The sequence below is a fragment of the Cherax quadricarinatus genome, chromosome 71 (genome assembly GCF_038502225.1).
Source record: "Cherax quadricarinatus isolate ZL_2023a chromosome 71, ASM3850222v1, whole genome shotgun sequence".
Lineage (NCBI taxonomy): Eukaryota > Metazoa > Arthropoda > Malacostraca > Decapoda > Parastacidae > Cherax > Cherax quadricarinatus.
Window position 1 is genome coordinate 7,917,127 of NC_091362.1, and position 17,735 is coordinate 7,934,861.

The window sequence follows — 17,735 nt, forward strand, 5'->3', positions numbered from 1 at the left end:
TTGTACATTCTCCAGGTCAGCAATTTTGCCTGCCTTGAAGGAGGCAGTTAGTGTACAGCAGAATTCCAGCTTAAAGAGAACAAGCGATTTGAAGAGAATCATCATGGGCTTAGCATCCCTAGTTCTGAAGGTTCTCACTATCCATCCTATCCTATCCTATCCTGTCCTCCAGTGTCGTCAGGCCTATTTCCCTCAACCTTTCTTCGTAGGACAATCCCCGTAGCTCTGGGACTAGCCTTGTTGCAAACCTTTGCACTTTCTCTAATTTCTTGACGTGCTTGACTAGGTGTGGATTCCAAACTGGTGCTGCATACTCCAGTATGGGCCTGACGTAAATGGTATACAGAGTCTTGAACGAATCCTTACTGAGGTATCGGAACGCTATCCGTAGGTTTGCCAGGCGCCCGTATGCTGCAGCAGTTATCTGATTGATGTGCGCCTCAGGAGATATGCTCGGTGTTATACTCACCCCCAGATCTTTTTCCTTGAGTGAGGTTTGCAGTCTTTGGCCATCTAAACTATATTGTGTCTGCGGTCTTCTTTGCCCTTCCCCAATCTTCATGACTTTGCATTTGGCAGGATTAAACTCAAGGAGCCAGTTGCTGGACCAGGCTTGTAGCCTGTCCAGGTCTCTTTGTAGTCCTGCCTGATCCTCATCCGATTTGATTCTTCTCATTAACTTCACATCATCTGCAAACAAGGACACTTCTGAGTCTATCCCTTCCGTTATGTCGTTCACATATACCAAGAACAGCACAGGTCCTAGGACTGACCCCTGTGGAACCCTGCTTGTCACAAGCGCCCACTCTGACACCTCGTCACGTACCATGACTCGTTGTTGCCTCCCTGTCAGGTATTCTCTGATCCATTGCAGTGCCTTTCCTGTTATGTGTGCCTGATCCTCTAGCTTTTGCAGTAACCTCTTGTGAGGAACTGTGTCGAAGGCCTTCTTGCAGTCCAAAAAAATGCATTCGATCCACCCCTCTCTCTCATGTCTTCTGTCACCTTGTCATAAAACTCTAGTAGGTTTGTGACACAGGATTTTCCTGTCATGGCAATCCTAGTGTCATCTGCAGAGGAAGACGTGGAACTATGGCTTACATCTCTGTCAGAAATGAGGATGAGGAATAGAATGGGAGTGAGTACAGTGCCTTGTGGAACAGAGGTTTTCACCGTAGCTGCCTCAGACTTTACTCTGTTTACTATTACTCTTTGTGTTCTGTTTGTCAGGAAGTTATAGATCCATCTACCAACTTTTCCTGTTATTCCTTTATCATGCATTTTGTGCACTATTACATCATGGGCACACTTGTCAAAAGCTTTTGCAAAGTCTGTGTATACTACATCTGCATTTTGTCTTCTAGAGTATCCAGGACCTTGTCACAATGGTCCAGTAGTTGAGAGAGGCAGGTGCGACCTGCTCTAAACTCATGTTGCTCTGGGTTGTGTAACTGATGGGTATCTAGATGAGTGGCGATCTTGTTTCTTCAAACCCTTTCGAAGATTTTTATGATAAGGGATGTTAATGTTATTGGTCTGTAGTTCTTTGGTATTCCTTTACTGCTCCCTTTGTGAAGTGCGGCAGTGTCTGTTGTTTTTAGTGAGTGTGGGATGACGCCTGTGTCCATGACCTGGAGTTTAACCCCACTAAGTGCAAAGTCATGAAGCTTTGGAAAGACAAAGGAGACTGCAAATGAAGTACAAGCTCGGAAGTCAAAGGCTGAATACATCACTCAAGGAGAAGGGTCTTGGGGTGAGCATCATCCCGAGCACATCTCCTGAGGTGCACATCAACCAAATGACTGCTGCAGCATATGGGTGTCTGACAAATCTAAGAATAGCATTTTGACATCTAAGTAAGAAATAATTCACGATACTGTACACTGTGCACATCAATCCCACATTGGAGTATGGAACACCAGTATGGAACCCACACCTGGTCAAGCACGTCAAGAAACTGGAGAAAATGTAGAGGTTAGCAACAAGACTAGTCCTGGAGCTAAGGGGTATGTCCTATGAGGAGAGTTTAAGGGAACTCAACCCAATGACACTGGATGACAGGAGGAATAGGGAAATATATGATAACATATAAAATACTGAGAGGAATTGACAAGGTGAACAGAGGCAGAATGTTTCAGAGATGGGACACACGACGAAGGGGCACAACTGGAAGTCAAAAACACCGATGAGTCAAAGGGATGTTAGGAAGCATTTCTTTAGCCTTAGAGGTGTCAGGAAGTGGAATAAACTAGAGAGTGAAGTAGCAGAGGCAGGATGCATACATAGCTTTAAGAAGATGTACAATAAGGCTCTTGGAACCAGGAGAGTGAGCCTAGTAGCTACCAGCAAAGAGGCGGGGCCAGGAGCTGTGACTCGATCCCTGCAATCACATAGGTGAGCGCACACATGCTCATTAAAAATCGGTGGGGATTTGAGGAAATGGAATGGATGGAATGGACAAAAGGGACTAGTAGGAACAATCCAGTCTGAGGGCCATAAGGTGGTAATTGCAGTAATGTACAACCCGCCACAGAACTGCAGGAGGCCAAGAGAAGAATATGAGGAGAGCAACAGAGCAATGGTCGACACACTTGCCGATGTGGCCAGAAGAGTTTACATGGGGGGAGCAAAGTTACTAGTTACGGGTGATTTCAACGACAAGGACACTGGGAAAACCTGGAACCCCCATTGGGGTCCCGAAACATGGAGAGCCAAGATGATGGATGTGGTACTGGAAAACCTCATACATCAACATGTTAGAGAGACTACCAGAGAGAGAGGTGAGGATGATCCAGCAAGACTGGACCTTGTATTCACCTTGAGTACTTCAGACATCAAAGATATCATGTATGAAAGGCCCCTTGGAGCTAGTGATCATGTGGTTTTGGGCTTTGACTACATAGTTGAGCTACAAGTGGAAAGAGTAGCAGGAATAGGATGGGAAAAAAACAAACTACAAAAGGGGGGACTACACAGGCATGACGAACTTCCTGCAAGACGTTCAGTGGGAAAGAGAACTGGCAGGAAAACCAGTAAAAGAAATGATGGACTATGTGACAACAAAATACAAGGAGGCAGAGGAGAGGTTTGTTCTCAAGGGAAACAGAAATATAATTGGGAAGACCAGAACGAGTCCTTGGTTCACCCAAAGGTGTAGGGAGACAAAAACTAGGTGTACTAGAGAATGGAAAAGGTACAGAAGACAAAGGACCCAGAAAAATAAAGAGATCAGCCGAAGAGCCAGAAACGAATATGCACAGATAAGAAGGGAGGCTCAGCGACAGTACGAAAATGACATAGCATCGAAAGTCAAGTCTGACCCGAAGCTGTTGTATAGCCACATCAGGAGGAAAACAACAGTCAAGGACCAGGTAATCAGACTGAGGAAGGATGGTGGAGGGGTTCACAAGAAACGACCAAGACGTATATGAGAACCTCAACATGAGATTTAGAGAAGTATTTACAGTGGAAACAGGGACTCCAGGAAATCAGAACAGGGAGGTACACCAACAAGTACTGGATGAGGTACACATAACCGAGGAGGAGGTGAAGAAGCTATGTGAACTTGATACCTCAAAGGCGGTGGGACCAAACATCTCTCCGTGGGTCCTTAGAGAGGGAGCAGAGATGCTGTGTGTGCCACTAACAAAGATTTTCAACACACCCACTGAAACTGGGCAACTGTCTGAGGTATGGAAGATGGCAAATGTAGTCCCAATTTTTAAGAAAGGAGACAAACATGAGGCATTAAACTACAGACCTGTCACTAATGTGTATAGTATGCAAAGTCATGGAGAAGATCATCAGGAAGAGAGTGGTGGAGCACCTGGAAAGAAACAAGCATATAATCGACAACCAGCATGGTTTCAGGGAAGAAAAATCCTGTCACAAACCTACTGGAGTTTTATGACAAGGTGACAGAAGTAAGACAAGAGAGAGAGGGGTGGATAGACTGCATTTTCTTGGACTGCAAGAAGGCCTTCGACACAGTTCCTCACAAGAGGTTAATGCAAAAGCTAGAGGATCAGGCACACATAACAGGAAAGGCACTGCAATGGATCAGAGAATACCTGACAGGGAGGCAACAATAAGTCATGGTACGTGACGAGGTGTCAGTGTAGGTGCCTGTGACAAGCGGGGTTCCACAGGGGTCAGTCCTAGGACCTGTGCTGTTTTTGGTATATGTGAATGACATAACGGAAGGGATAGACTCAGAAGTGTCCTTGTTTGCAGATGATGTGAAATTAATGAGGAGAATCAAATCGGTCGAGGATCAGGCAGAACTACAAAGAGACCTGGACAAGCCTGGTCCAGCAAGTGGCTCCTTGAATTTAACCCTGCCAAATGCAAAGTCATGAAGATCAGGGAAGGGCAAAGAAGACCGAAGACACAGTATAGTCTAGGTGGCCAAAGACTGCAAACCTCACTCAAGAAAAAAGATCTTGGGGTGAGTATAACACCGAGCACATCTCCTGAGGAGCACATCAATCTGATAAGCGCTGCAGCATACGGGCATCTGGCAAAGCTAAGGATAGCATTCTGATACCTCAGTAAGGAATCGTTCAAGACTCTCTACACCATATTCATTAGGCCCAAACTGGAGTATGCAGCACCAGTTTGGAATCCACACCTGGTCAAGCACATCAAGAAATTAGAGAAAGTGCAAAGGTTTGCAACAAGACTAGTCCCAGAGCTAAGGGGATTGTCCTACGAAGAAAAGTTAAGGGAAATTGGCCTGACGACACTAGAGCACAGGAGGGTCAGGGAAGACATGATAACGATGTATAAAATACTGCGCGGAATAGACAAGGTGGACAAAGACAGGATGTTCCAGAGATGGGGCACAGAAACAAGGGGTCACAAATGGAAGTTAAAGACTCAGATGAATCAAAAGGATGTTAGGAAGTATTTCTTCAGTCATAAAGTTGTCAGGCAGTGGAATAGCCTAGAAAGTGACGTAGGGAGGAGAGAACCATACATAGTTTTAAAGCGAGGTTTGATAAAGCTCATGGAGCAGGGAGAGGACCTAGTAGCAATCAGTGAAGAGACAGGGCCAGGAGCTATGAGTACAAATAGGTGAGTACACACACACTCACGTTCGTAAGACTAGTATGAGCACTAACCTGGTTGAGTTGTTGGTGGGGAAGGAGTGCAGGTGGTGGTGAGTTAGGTTCAGTACCTTGCAGTAGTGTTTGTAAGGTGATCACATCTTCAGCCTCACTCTCCAGCTCCCCACCACACGTCTCTGTATACACCACTAACCCGAACACACTGACGTACACAAAAATGAATTATTATTATTATTATTATTATTATTATTATTTTATGGAAGTGCTATCCCAGAAAGATTTAACGCTAGGGGAATAGCATGAAATTTGGTTTGATACGAGGAATGGGAGAGTATCTCTATTTTCTTGCATCAAGAAACCTTCACCAGCCTTACGCTACGTCCCTTGAAGGACACCATCATGAAAGCATTATGTACTGAAAAATATAATTTCTCTTCAGGCTCCACAATAAGAGTAACTATGTTTGCATTTAGGCTCTGGGTACATAACATACAAAAAATACAATGTTCATGAGGGCGTACACATAGACAGAAAATAGGTACATTATGTATGAGGAGATAAGGAAAGTGGAATATTCAAACGGCATGGACAAACGAGCATGGATACTGGGGTCATCCCACACTCACTAAATACAACAGACATAGCTCCACTCTACAAAGGTGGCAGCTAAACAATTGCAAAGAACTACAGACCGATAGTGCTAACATTCCATATAAAACTCTTGGAAAGGATTCTAAGAAACACGATCGCTAACCACCTAGATACCCATGAATTACACAGCCCAGGGCAACACAGGTTTAGAGCAGGTGGCTCCTGCCTGTCCCAGCTACTGGATCACTATGGCAAGGTCCCCTCAAGGAAGGTTCCTTGATGCTGGTGAGGGGCTCTTGATCTAGGGAACTGGATCTGTGCTCCAGTTCCCTGAGTTAAACCTGAATACCTTCCATCCCTCCCCCAAGCACTGTATAATCCTATGGGTTTAGTGCTTTCCCCTTGATTATAATAATAATAATATGGCAAGGTCTTGGATGCTGAAAAGGATATACAAAATACAGATGTAGTATAAACAGACTTTGCAAAAGCTTTCGACAAGTGTGACCATGGTGTAATAGCACACAAAATGCGTGATAAAGGAATAATAGGAAAAATTGGTAGATGCATCTATAACTTCCTGACAAATAGAACACAAAAAGGAATAGTAAACAGAGTAAAGTCCGAGGCAGCTACGGTGAAGAGCTCTCTTCCACAAGGCACTCGCTCCAATTCTGTTCCTCATCCTCATTTCTAACACAGACAAAGATGTAAGCCATAAGTGTCTTCCTTTGCGGATGACACCCGGGTTGCCATGACAGTGACCTCCATCGAAGACACTGCGAGACTCTAAGCGGACATCAACCAAATCTTCAAATAGGCCACTCAAAACAATATGAAGTTCAATGAAGAGAAATTTCAGCTACTCAGTTATGGAAAACATGAGGAAATTAAAACTGTATCAGGATATACGACAAATTCTAACCATACAATAGTGATAAAGTAATGTTAAGGACCTGGGAGTAATACTGTCAGAGGATCTCGCCTTCAAAGACCACAATGTATTTACCGCATCTGCTAGGAAAATGATAGGATAATGAGAACCTTCAAAACTATGGACGCCAAGCCGATGATGATTCTCTTCAAATCGCTTGTTCTCTTTAAGCTGGAATACTGCTGTACACTAACTGCCCCTTTCAAGGCAGGCAAAATTGCTGACCTGGAGAGTGTACAAAGAATATTCACGGCACACACAAGTACGATAAAGCACCTAAATTACTGGGAACGATTGAAGTCGGTTAATTTGTATTCCCTGGAATGCAGGCGAGAGAGATACATGATAATATACACTTGGAAAATCCTATAGGGATTAATACCAAACTTTCACACGAAAATCACTCCCTATGAAAGCAAAAGACTCGGCAGGAGATGCAACATTCCCCCAAGGAAAAGCAGGGGCCCCACGAGTACACTCAGACAACACAATAAGTGTATGGGCCCCAAGATTGTTCAACTGCCTCCCAGCATACATAAGGGGGATTACCAGTAGACCCCTGGCTGTCTTGAAGAAGGCACTCGACAGGCACCTAAAGTCAGTACCTGACCAGCCGGGCTGTAGTTCGTACGTCAGTTTGCCTGCGGCCAGCAGTAACAGCCTAGTTGATCAGACCCTGATCCACCACTAGGCCTGGTCTCAGACGGAGCCGCTGGGGCGTTGACCCCCGAAACCCTCTCTAGGTAAACTCCAGACTTCAGGAAGAAAGCCAGATATTGTTCGTCGAAGCCTTTTTACCTATTTCTCTGAGGCTACGGGTCCCCGCAAGTTGTACTACAAGTTTAACCCAACGATGTCAGTTCACAAAACATAAAAAAAAAAAAAAAATGGAATTTTGGTGAACCATTCCAGCCACAGTATCATGCCGTCTCCATTCTTCCAGTAAAGACAAACTATTTGACTTATTTCCACTGGAATTTAACTCTTGCAGACACGCAAAAAATAATATTAATTCGTTAGTGAAAACTGCAAGTTATATGCTGAATGACTGTAAGATATCTCACCATGAGTGCTTCAAGCACAGTGTCTCACCATGAGTGCTTCAAGCACAGTGTCTCACCATGAGTGCTTCAAGCACAGTGTCTCACCATGAGTGCTTCAAGCACAGTGTCTCACCATGAGTGCTTCAAGCACAGTGTCTCACCATGAGTGTTTCAAGCACAGTGTCTCACCATGAGTGTTTCAAGCACAGTGTCTCACCATGAGTGCTTCAAGCACAGTGTCTCACCATGAGTGCTTCAAGCACAGTGTCTCACCATGAGTGTTTCAAGCACAGTGTCTCACCATGAGTGCTTCAAGCACAGTGTCTCACCATGAGTGTTTCAAGCACAGTGTCTCACCATGAGTGCTTCAAGCACAGTGTCTCACCATGAGTGCTTCAAGCACAGTGTCTCACCATGAGTGCTTCAAGCACAGTGTCTCACCATGAGTGCTTCAAGCACAGTGTCTCACCATGAGTGCTTCAAGCACAGTGTCTCACCATGAGTGCTTCAAGCACAGTGTCTCACCATGAGTGCTTCAAGCACAGTGTCTCACCATGAGTGTTTCAAGCACAGTGTCTCACCATGAGTGCTTCAAGCACTCGCGTATCTTACCACGAGTGCTTCAAGCACTCACGTGTCTTACCATGAGTGCTTCAAGCACTCACGTGTCTTACCACGAGTGCTTCAAGCACTCACGTATCTTACCACGAGTGCTTCAAGCACTCACGTATCTTACCACGAGTGCTTCAAGCACTCAAGTGTCTTACCACGAGTGCTTCAAGCACTCATGTATCTTACCACGAGTGCTTCAAGCACTCACGTATCTTACCACGAGTGCTTCAAGTACTCACGTGTCTTACCACGAGTGCTTCAAGCACTCACGTATCTTACCACGAGTGCTTCAAGCACTCACGTGTCTTACTACGAGTGCTTCAAGCACTCACGTGTCTTACCACGAGTGCTTCAAGCACTCACGTGTCTTACCATGAGTGCTTCAAGCACTCACGTGTCTTACCACGAGTGCTTCAAGCACTCACGTGTCTTACCACGAGTGCTTCAAGCACTCACGTATCTTACCATGAGTGCTTCAAGCACACACGTGTCTTACCACGAGTGCTTCAAGCACTCACGTATCTTACCATGAGTGCTTCAAGCACTCACGTGTCTTACCACGAGTGCTTCAAGCACTCACGTGTCTTACCACGAGTGCTTCAAGCACTCACGTGTCTTACCATGAGTGTTTCAAGCACTCACGTGTCTTACCACGAGTGCTTCAAGCACTCACGTATCTTACCATGAGTGCTTCAAGCACTCACGTGTCTTACCATGAGTGCTTCAAGCACTCACGTATCTTACCACGAGTGCTTCAAGCACTCACGTGTCTTACCACGAGTGCTTCAAGCACTCACGTGTCTTACCACGAGTGCTTCAAGCACTCACGTGTCTTACCACGAGTGTTTCAAGCACTCACGTGTCTTACCACGAGTGCTTCAAGCACACACCTCTCACTGAACCAGTTTTTAATATTTCTTATTGACTTATTTATGGAATAAACTGCTGAATACCAGTTTTATAAACATTGCTTAACTCTCTATGTATATTAATTACATCTGTCTCTTGTAATGTTTTTCCACATTCACTTTACCTGAATTATTACCTTAAAGTATGTGTTGATAATTTATTAAAAGTTACATCCTCATAAGATGCTCAATACATTTCTTTATAGTTGTAATCTCCAAAGACACTATTTTATTATCTTGGTTACCTTTAATTAACATTTTCCTGATTATATTAAGTAAACCCTTTATTTATCTTGTCAAAATCTCGTGTCTTCCATATCTTACTAAATGGAAGAATGAATGCACTGATCATTATAATTTCTTCAACTTTATTTTGGATTTCTACCGCTATAATTACAACATTATTTATATTTTGTATTTTAATTTCTGAAGCTTGTAATTTTTGTTACCAGTAATGTCACTTTCCCCTGTCTTCTGCACACCAAGCAGTGTTCGCCAGATACAACTTCATTTAAGATATGTTTTTCCTGTTTAGTTTCAGTTAGACGATATCAGATTCCATCTCATGAAAAATATTCCTCAACTCACGTTTTTTTTTTTTTTTTAATCATCCCATCTATCTTAGTATATAATGTTACAAGTTTGTTGTCTCACATCATGAAAGGTTTTAAAGTTGGTAAACTTACTCTGTGATAGACTTGGTGAGGTCTCCCAGTGGAACATGAAGGAAACTGTCCAGAGTGTCTGTGGTGGTGCGGGGACGTGCATGTGCTGGGTCATAACAAGCCCATGCTGCTGCCCGCAGTGGGTATGTCAGGGTAGGTGTGTGCTGCCGTGCCCGGCTTCCACACCCGACTTGGATCACCCCACTCTCCAGAGCTATCAAATAAAGGGAGGAAAAGTAGGATTTTTCTAAAGAAGATTAATGAAATTGTGGTTCTTTATAGCCAAAATTTGCAAAGCTGACATATCCAGCAGTGACTGATGTGCCAAACAGGCAAGGCATTAATTAATTTCTGCTGCAGAAAATCGTAAAATTAATATATTTCACTGATGTTCAGACAACTAACTATAATTAGTTATGTTAAGTAGGAGTGAACATAATAATAATACTTTAATTCTAGGAAGGTTAGGAAAGGTTACTAAGTTAGTTTTAGTGCAAGAATGCATAATATATTAAATCTAGCGAATATATCTACCAATACATAAGATAAAAGTATCTGAAGAAAACATTTCACAGGATATATACGTCAAGAGGTGTATATCTCAGCATCTAAGTACGTATATATGCAGAGTTTATTAAACTTCACTAACCATTATTCCAACACACAAGGGATGAAATATATTAGTTGTGTCTGTTTTGTGTATGTGCGTGTGAGTGCACTCACCTCCACACACACACACACACACACACACACACACACACACACACACACACACACACACACACACACACACACACACACACACACACACACACACACACCCCAACAGCTGTCCCTTATGGGCATTCTGACCCCACCCCCATTAACACAAACCCCACCTACACCACAGCCCCATATAGGCCCCCACCAAGGCTCTCGCTCCCCCAACCCCAATATTCTTGCATGACCACAATGATAGAAAAGAAGCTAAAGGTTTGGTACACAAACGCGGATGGAATAATGAATAAACATGAGGAGTGGAATGAAAGAATCAGTGAAAAATCCCCAGACATCATAGCAGTCACAGAAACAAAACTCGCTGAGACAATAACAGACACAATCTTCCCAACAGGATATCAGATCCTGAGGAAAGATAGAAGGAGTAGAGGGGGAGGAGGGGTTGCACTGCTCATAAAACACCGATGGGGATTTGAGGAAATGGAAGGCATGGACATGATTGGAGAAAGAGACTACATTGTAGGTACAATTCAGTCCGGAGAACATAAAGTAGTCATTGGAGTGATGTATAACCCACCACAGAACTGCAGGAGGCCAAGAGAGGAGTACGAAGAAAACAACAGGGTGATGGTGGACACACTGGCTGAGGTGGCAAGAAGAGCTCACTCGAGCAGAGCAAAGTTACTGGTAATGGGCGATTTCAACCACAGGGAGATCGACTGGGAAAACCTGGAGCCACATGGGGGTCCCGAAACATGGAGAGCCAAGATGATGGATGTGGTACTTGAAAACCTCATGCATCAACATGTCAGGGACACAACCAGAGAGAGAGGGGAGGATGAGCCAGCAAGACTGGATCTTGTGTTCACCCTGAGCAGTTCAGACATTGAGGACATCACTTATGAGAGGCCCCTTGGAGCTAGCGATCATGTGGTTCTGAGTTTTGACTATATAGTAGAGTTACAAGTGGAGAAGGTAACAGGAACTGAAGGGGACAGGCCAAACTATAAAAGGGGGGACTACACAGGTATGAGAAACTTCCTGCAGGAGGTTCAGTGGGACAGAGAAATGGTAGGAAAATCAGTAAACGAGATGATGGAATATGTGGCAACAAAGTGCAAGGAGGCAGAGGAAAGTTTTGTTCCCAAGGGAAACGGAAATAATAGGAAGACCAAAACGAGTCCTTGGTTTACCCGAAGGTGTAGGGAGGCAAAAACTAAGTGCAACAGAGAATGGAAAAGGTACAGGAGGCATAGGACCCAGGAAAACAGGGAGATTAGTAGAAGAGCCAGAAACGAGTATGCACAGATAAGGAGGGAGGCCCAGCGACAGTATGAAAACGACATAGCATCGAAAGTCAAATCTGACCCGAAACTGCTGTATAGCCACATTAGGAGGAAGACAACAGTCAAGGACCAGGTGATAAGGCTGAGGAAAGAAGGTGGAGAACTCACAAGAAACGATCAAGAGGTATGTGAGGAGCTAAACAAGAGATTTAAGGAAGTATTTACAGTAGAGACAGGAAGGACTCTGGGGGGACAGACCAGATGGGGACACCAGCAAGGAATACACCAACAAGTGTTGGACGACATACATACAGATGAGGAGGAGGTGAAGAAACTGCTAAGGGACATCGATACCTCAAAGGCAATGGGACCAGACAACATCTCCCCGTGGGTCCTTAGAGAGGGAGTAGATATATTGTGCGTGCCACTTACCACAATCTTCAACACATCCCTGGAAACTGGGCAACTACCTGAGGTATGGAAGACGGCAAATGTAGTTCCCATTTTTAAAAAAGGAGACAGAAAAGAGGCACTAAACTATAGACCTGTGTCATTGACGTGTATAGTATGCAAAATTATGGAGAAGATTATCAGGAGGAGAGTGGTGGAGCACCTGGAATGGAACAGGAGTATAAATGCCAACCAGCACGGATTCACGGAAGGCAAATCCTGTGTCACAAACCTTCTGGAGTTTTATGATAAAATAACAGAAGTAAGACAAGAGAGAGAGGGGTGGGTTGATTGCATCTTCTTGGACTGCAAGAAGGCCTTTGACACAGTTCCTCACAAGAGATTAGTGCAGAAGCTAGAGCACCAGGCGCATATAACAGGAAGGGCACTGCAATGGATCAGAGAATACCTGACAGGGAGGCAACAACGAGTCATGGTACGTAATGATGTATCACAGTGGGCACCTGTGACGAGCGGGGTCCCACAGGGGTCGGTCCTAGGACCAGTGCTATTTTTGGTATATGTGAACGACATGACGGAAGGGTTAGACTCAGAAGTGTCCCTGTTTGCAGATGATGTGAAGTTAATGAGGAGAATTAAATCTGATGAGGACCAGGCAGGACTTCAAAGAGACCTGGACAGACTGGACACCTGGTCCAGCAAATGGCTTCTCGAATTTAATCCTGCCAAATGCAAAGTCATGAAGATGGGGGAGGGGCACAGAAGACCACAGACAGAGTATAGGCTAGGTGGCCAAAGACTCCAAACCTCACTCAAGGAGAAAGATCTTGGGGTGAGTATAACACCGAGCATGTCTCCGGAAGCACACATCAATCAGATAACTGCTGCAGCATATGGGCGCCTGGCAAACCTGAGAACAGCATTCCGATACCTTAATAAGGAATCATTCAAGACACTGTACACCGTGTATGTCAGGCCCATACTGGAGTATGCAGCACCTGTTTGGAACCCGCACTTGATAAAGCACGTCAAGAAACTAGAGAAAGTACAAAGGTTTGCGACAAGGTTAGTTCCAGAGCTAAGGGGAATGTCCTATGAGGAAAGATTAAGGGAAATCGGCCTGACCACACTGGAGGACAGGAGGGTCAGGGGAGACATGATAACGACATATAAAATACTGCATGGAATAGACAAGGTGGACAAAGACAGGATGTTCCAGGGAGGGGACACAGAAACAAGAGGCCACAATTGGAAGTTGAAGACACAAATGAGTCAGAGAGATAGTAGGAAGTATTTCTTCAGTCATAGAGTTGTAAGGCAGTGGAATAGCCTAGAAAATGACGTAGTGGAGGCAGGAACCATACACAGTTTTAAGACGAGGTTTGATAAAGCTCATGGAGCGGGGAGAGAGAGGGCCTAGTAGCAACCGGTGAAGAGGCGGGGCCAGGAGCTAGGACTCTACCCCTGCAACCACAAATAGGTGAGTACAAATAGGTGAGTACATATTGGAGTATGCGGCACCAGTTTGGAACCCACACCTAGCCAAGCATGTAAAGAAACTAGAGAAAGTGCAAAGGTTTGCAACAAGACTAGTCCCAGAGTTAAGAGGTATGTCCTATGATGAGAGGTTACGGGAAATCAACCTGACGACACTGGAGGACAGGAGAGATAGGGGGGGACATGATAACGACTTACAAAATACTGAGAGGAATTGACAAGGTGGACAAAGACAGGATGTTCCAGAGACTGGACACAGCAACACGGGGACACAGTTGGAAGCTGAAGACACAGATGAATCAAAGGGATGTTAGGAAGTATTTCTTCAGCCACAGAGTAGTCAGAAAGTGGAATAGTTTGGGAAGCGATGTAGTGGAGGTAGGATCCATACATAGCTTTAAGCAGAGGTACGATCAAGCTCATGGTTCAGGGAGAGTGACCTAGTAGCGACCAGTGAAGAGGCGGGGCCAGGAGCTTGGACTCGACCCCTGCAACATCAACTAGTAAATATATATATATATATATATATATATATATATATATATATATATATATATATATATATATATATATATGTATATATATATTATCACACTGGCCGATTCCCACCAAGGCAAGGTGGCCCGAAAAAGAAAAACTTTCACCATCATTCACTCCATCACTGTCTTGCCAGAAGGGTGCTTTACACTACAGTTTTTAAACTGCAACATTAACACCCCTCCTTCAGAGTGCAGGCACTGTACTTCCCATCTCTAGGACTCAAGTCCGGCCTGCCGGTTTCCCTGAACCCCTTCATAAATGTTACTTTGCTCACACTCCAACAGCACGTCTAGTATTAAAAACCATTTGTCTCCATTCACTCCTATCAAACACGCTCACGCATGCCTGCTGGAAGTCCAAGCCCCTCGCACACAAAACCTCCTTTACCCCCTCTCTCCAACCTTTCCTAGGCCGACCCCTACCCCGCCTTCCTTCCACTACAGATTGATACACTCTTGAAGTCATTGTTTCGCTCCATTCTCTCTACATGTCCGAACCACCTCAACAACCCTTCCTCAGCCCTCTGGACAACAGTTTTGGTAATCCCGCACCTCCTCCTAACTTCCAAACTACGAATTCTCTGCATTATATTCACACCACACATTGCCCTCAGACATGACATCTCCACTGCCTCCAGCCTTCTCACTGCAACATTCATCACCCATGCTTCACACCCATGTAAGAGCGTTGGTAAAACTATACTCTCATACATTCCCCTCTTTGCCTCCAAGGACAAAGTTCTTTGTCTCCACAGACTCCTAAGTGCACCACTCACTCTTTTCCCCTCATCAATTCTATGATTCACCTCATCTTTCATAGACCCATCCGCTGACACGTCCACTCCCAAATATCTGAATACATTCACCTTCTCCATACTCTCTCCCTCCAATCTGATATTCAATCTTTCATCACGTAATCTTTTTATCCTCATAACCTTACTCTTTCCTGTATTCACCTTTAATTTTCTTCTTTTGCACACCCTACCAAATTCATCCACCAATCTCTGCAACTTCTCTTCAGAATCTCCCAAGAGCACAGTGTCATCAGCAAAGAGCAGCTGTGACAACTCCCACTTTGTGTGTGATTCTTTATCTTTTAACTCCACGCCTCTTGCCAAGACCCTCGCATTTACTTCTCTTACAACCCCATCTATAAATATATTAAACAACCACGGTGACATCACACATCCTTGTCTAAGGCCTACTTTTACTGGGAAATAATTTCCCTCTTTCCTACATACTCTAACTTGAGCCTCACTATCCTCGTAAAAACTCTTCACTGCTTTCAGTAACCTACCTCCTACACCATACACTTGCAACATCTGCCACATTGCCCCCCTATCCACCCTGTCATACGCCTTTTCCAAATCCATAAATTCCACAAAGACTTCTTTAGCCTTATCTAAATACTGTTCACTTATATGTTTCACTGTAAACACCTGGTCCACACACCCCCTACCTTTCCTAAAGCCTCCTTGTTCATCTGATATCCTATTCTCCGTCTTACTCTTAATTCTTTCAATAATAACTCTACCATACACTTTACCAGGTATACTCAGCAGACTTATCCCCCTATAATTTCTGCACTCTCTTTTATCCCCTTTGCCTTTATACAAAGGAACTATGCATGCTCTCTGCCAGTCCCTAGGTACCTTACCCTCTTCCATACATTTATTAAATAATTGCACCAACCACACCAAAACTATATCCCCACCTGCTTTTAACATTTCTATCTTTATCCCATCAATCCCGGCTGCCTTACCCCCTTTCATTTTACCTACTGCCTCACGAACTTCCCCCACACTCACAACTGGCTCTTCCTCACTCCTACAAGATGTTATTCCTCCTTGTCCTATACACGAAATCACAGCTTCCCTATCTTCATCAACATTTAACAATTCCTCAAAATATTCCCTCCATCTTCCCAATACCTCTAACTCTCCATTTAATAACTCTCCTCTCCTATTTTTAACTGACAAATCCATTTGTTCTCTAGGCTTCCTTAACTTGTTAATCTCACTCCAAAACTTTTTCTTATTTTCAACATATATATATATAATATATATATATATATATATATATATATATATATATATATATATATATATATATATATATGTATATATATATATATATATATATATATATATATATATATATATATATATATATATATATATATATATATATATATATGTCGTGCCGAATAGGCAGAACTTGCGATCTTGGCTTAAATATCAAAGCTCATCTTGCAATATAGGACAAGTGAAAATTTGTGTATGCAATAATTTCGCCAAAATCATTCTGAACCTAACGAAACAAATATATTTCACTGTGTTTGTCTAGTATTCAATTATTGTAAACAAATCTAAAATATATTTAGTTGGGTTAGGCTAAAATAAATTTTGCTTGTTATAATAAGGTTAGGTAGGTTTTCTAAGTTCCTTTTGGTACAAAATTATAAATTTTTACATCAACATTAATGAAAAAAATATATCTTTAAACGTATAAGGGATAATTTTAGAAAGGACTTAATTTTAAATGAGTTCTTGCTAATTGACCAGTTTTACATATTCGGCACGACATATATATATATATATATATATATATATATATATATATATATATATATATATATATATATATATATATATATATATATATATATATATATATATTTTCAACAAGTCGGCCGTCTCCCACCGAGGCAGGGTGACCCCCAAAAAAAAAAAGAAAATCCCCAAAAAGAAAATACTTTCATCATCATTCAACACTTTCACCACACTCACACATTATCACTGCTTTTGCAGAGGTGCTCAGAATACAACAGTTTAGAAGCATATACGTATAAAGATACACAACATATCCCTCCAAACTGCCAATATCCCAAACCCCTCCTTTAAAGTGCAGGCATTGTACTTCCCATTCCCAGGACTCAAGTCCGACTATATGAAAATAACCGGTTTCCCTGAATCCCTTCACTAAATATTACCCTGCTCACACTCCAACAGATCGTCAGGTCCCAAGTATCATTCGTCTCCATTCACTCCTATCTAACACGCCCACGCACGCCCGCTGGAAGTCCAAGCCCCTCGCCCACGAAACCTCCTTTACCCCCTCTTTCCAACCCTTTCGAGGACGACCCCTACCCCTCTTTCCTTCCCCTATAGATTTATATGCTTTCCATGTCATTCTACTTTGATCCATTCTCTCTAAATGACCAAACCACCTCAACAACCCCTCTTCTGCCCTCTGACTAATACTTTTATTAACTCCACACCTTTTCCTAATTTCCACACTCCGAATTTTCTGCATAATATTTACACCACACATTGCCCTTAAACAGGACATCTCCACTGCCTCCAACCGTCTCCTCGCTGCTGCATTTACCACCCAAGCTTCACACCCATATAAGAGTGTTGGTACTACTATACTTTCATACATTCCCTTCTTTGCCTCCATA

At 43.3% G+C, this 17,735-nt stretch overlaps 1 protein-coding gene across 4 annotated transcripts in view; it reads right to left on the reverse strand.

The window, feature by feature from the left end:
* The window catches only part of LOC128700403 (minichromosome maintenance domain-containing protein 2-like), a 135,682-nt gene that overhangs the window by 29,858 nt on the left and 88,089 nt on the right, over window positions 1–17,735 (reverse strand). For all 4 annotated transcript variants that reach the window (XR_011393984.1, XM_070099992.1, XM_070099991.1 and 1 more), the window contains 2 exons: window positions 9,844–10,036; window positions 5,124–5,271 (listed from right to left, as the gene is read on the reverse strand). Coding sequence is in view for 3 of the 4 variants with exons in the window: in XM_070099992.1 (XP_069956093.1) it covers window positions 5,124–5,271; window positions 9,844–10,036 (341 nt within the window). In the remaining variant the exon portion in view is untranslated. The remainder of the gene's footprint in view (window positions 1–5,123; window positions 5,272–9,843; window positions 10,037–17,735) is intronic.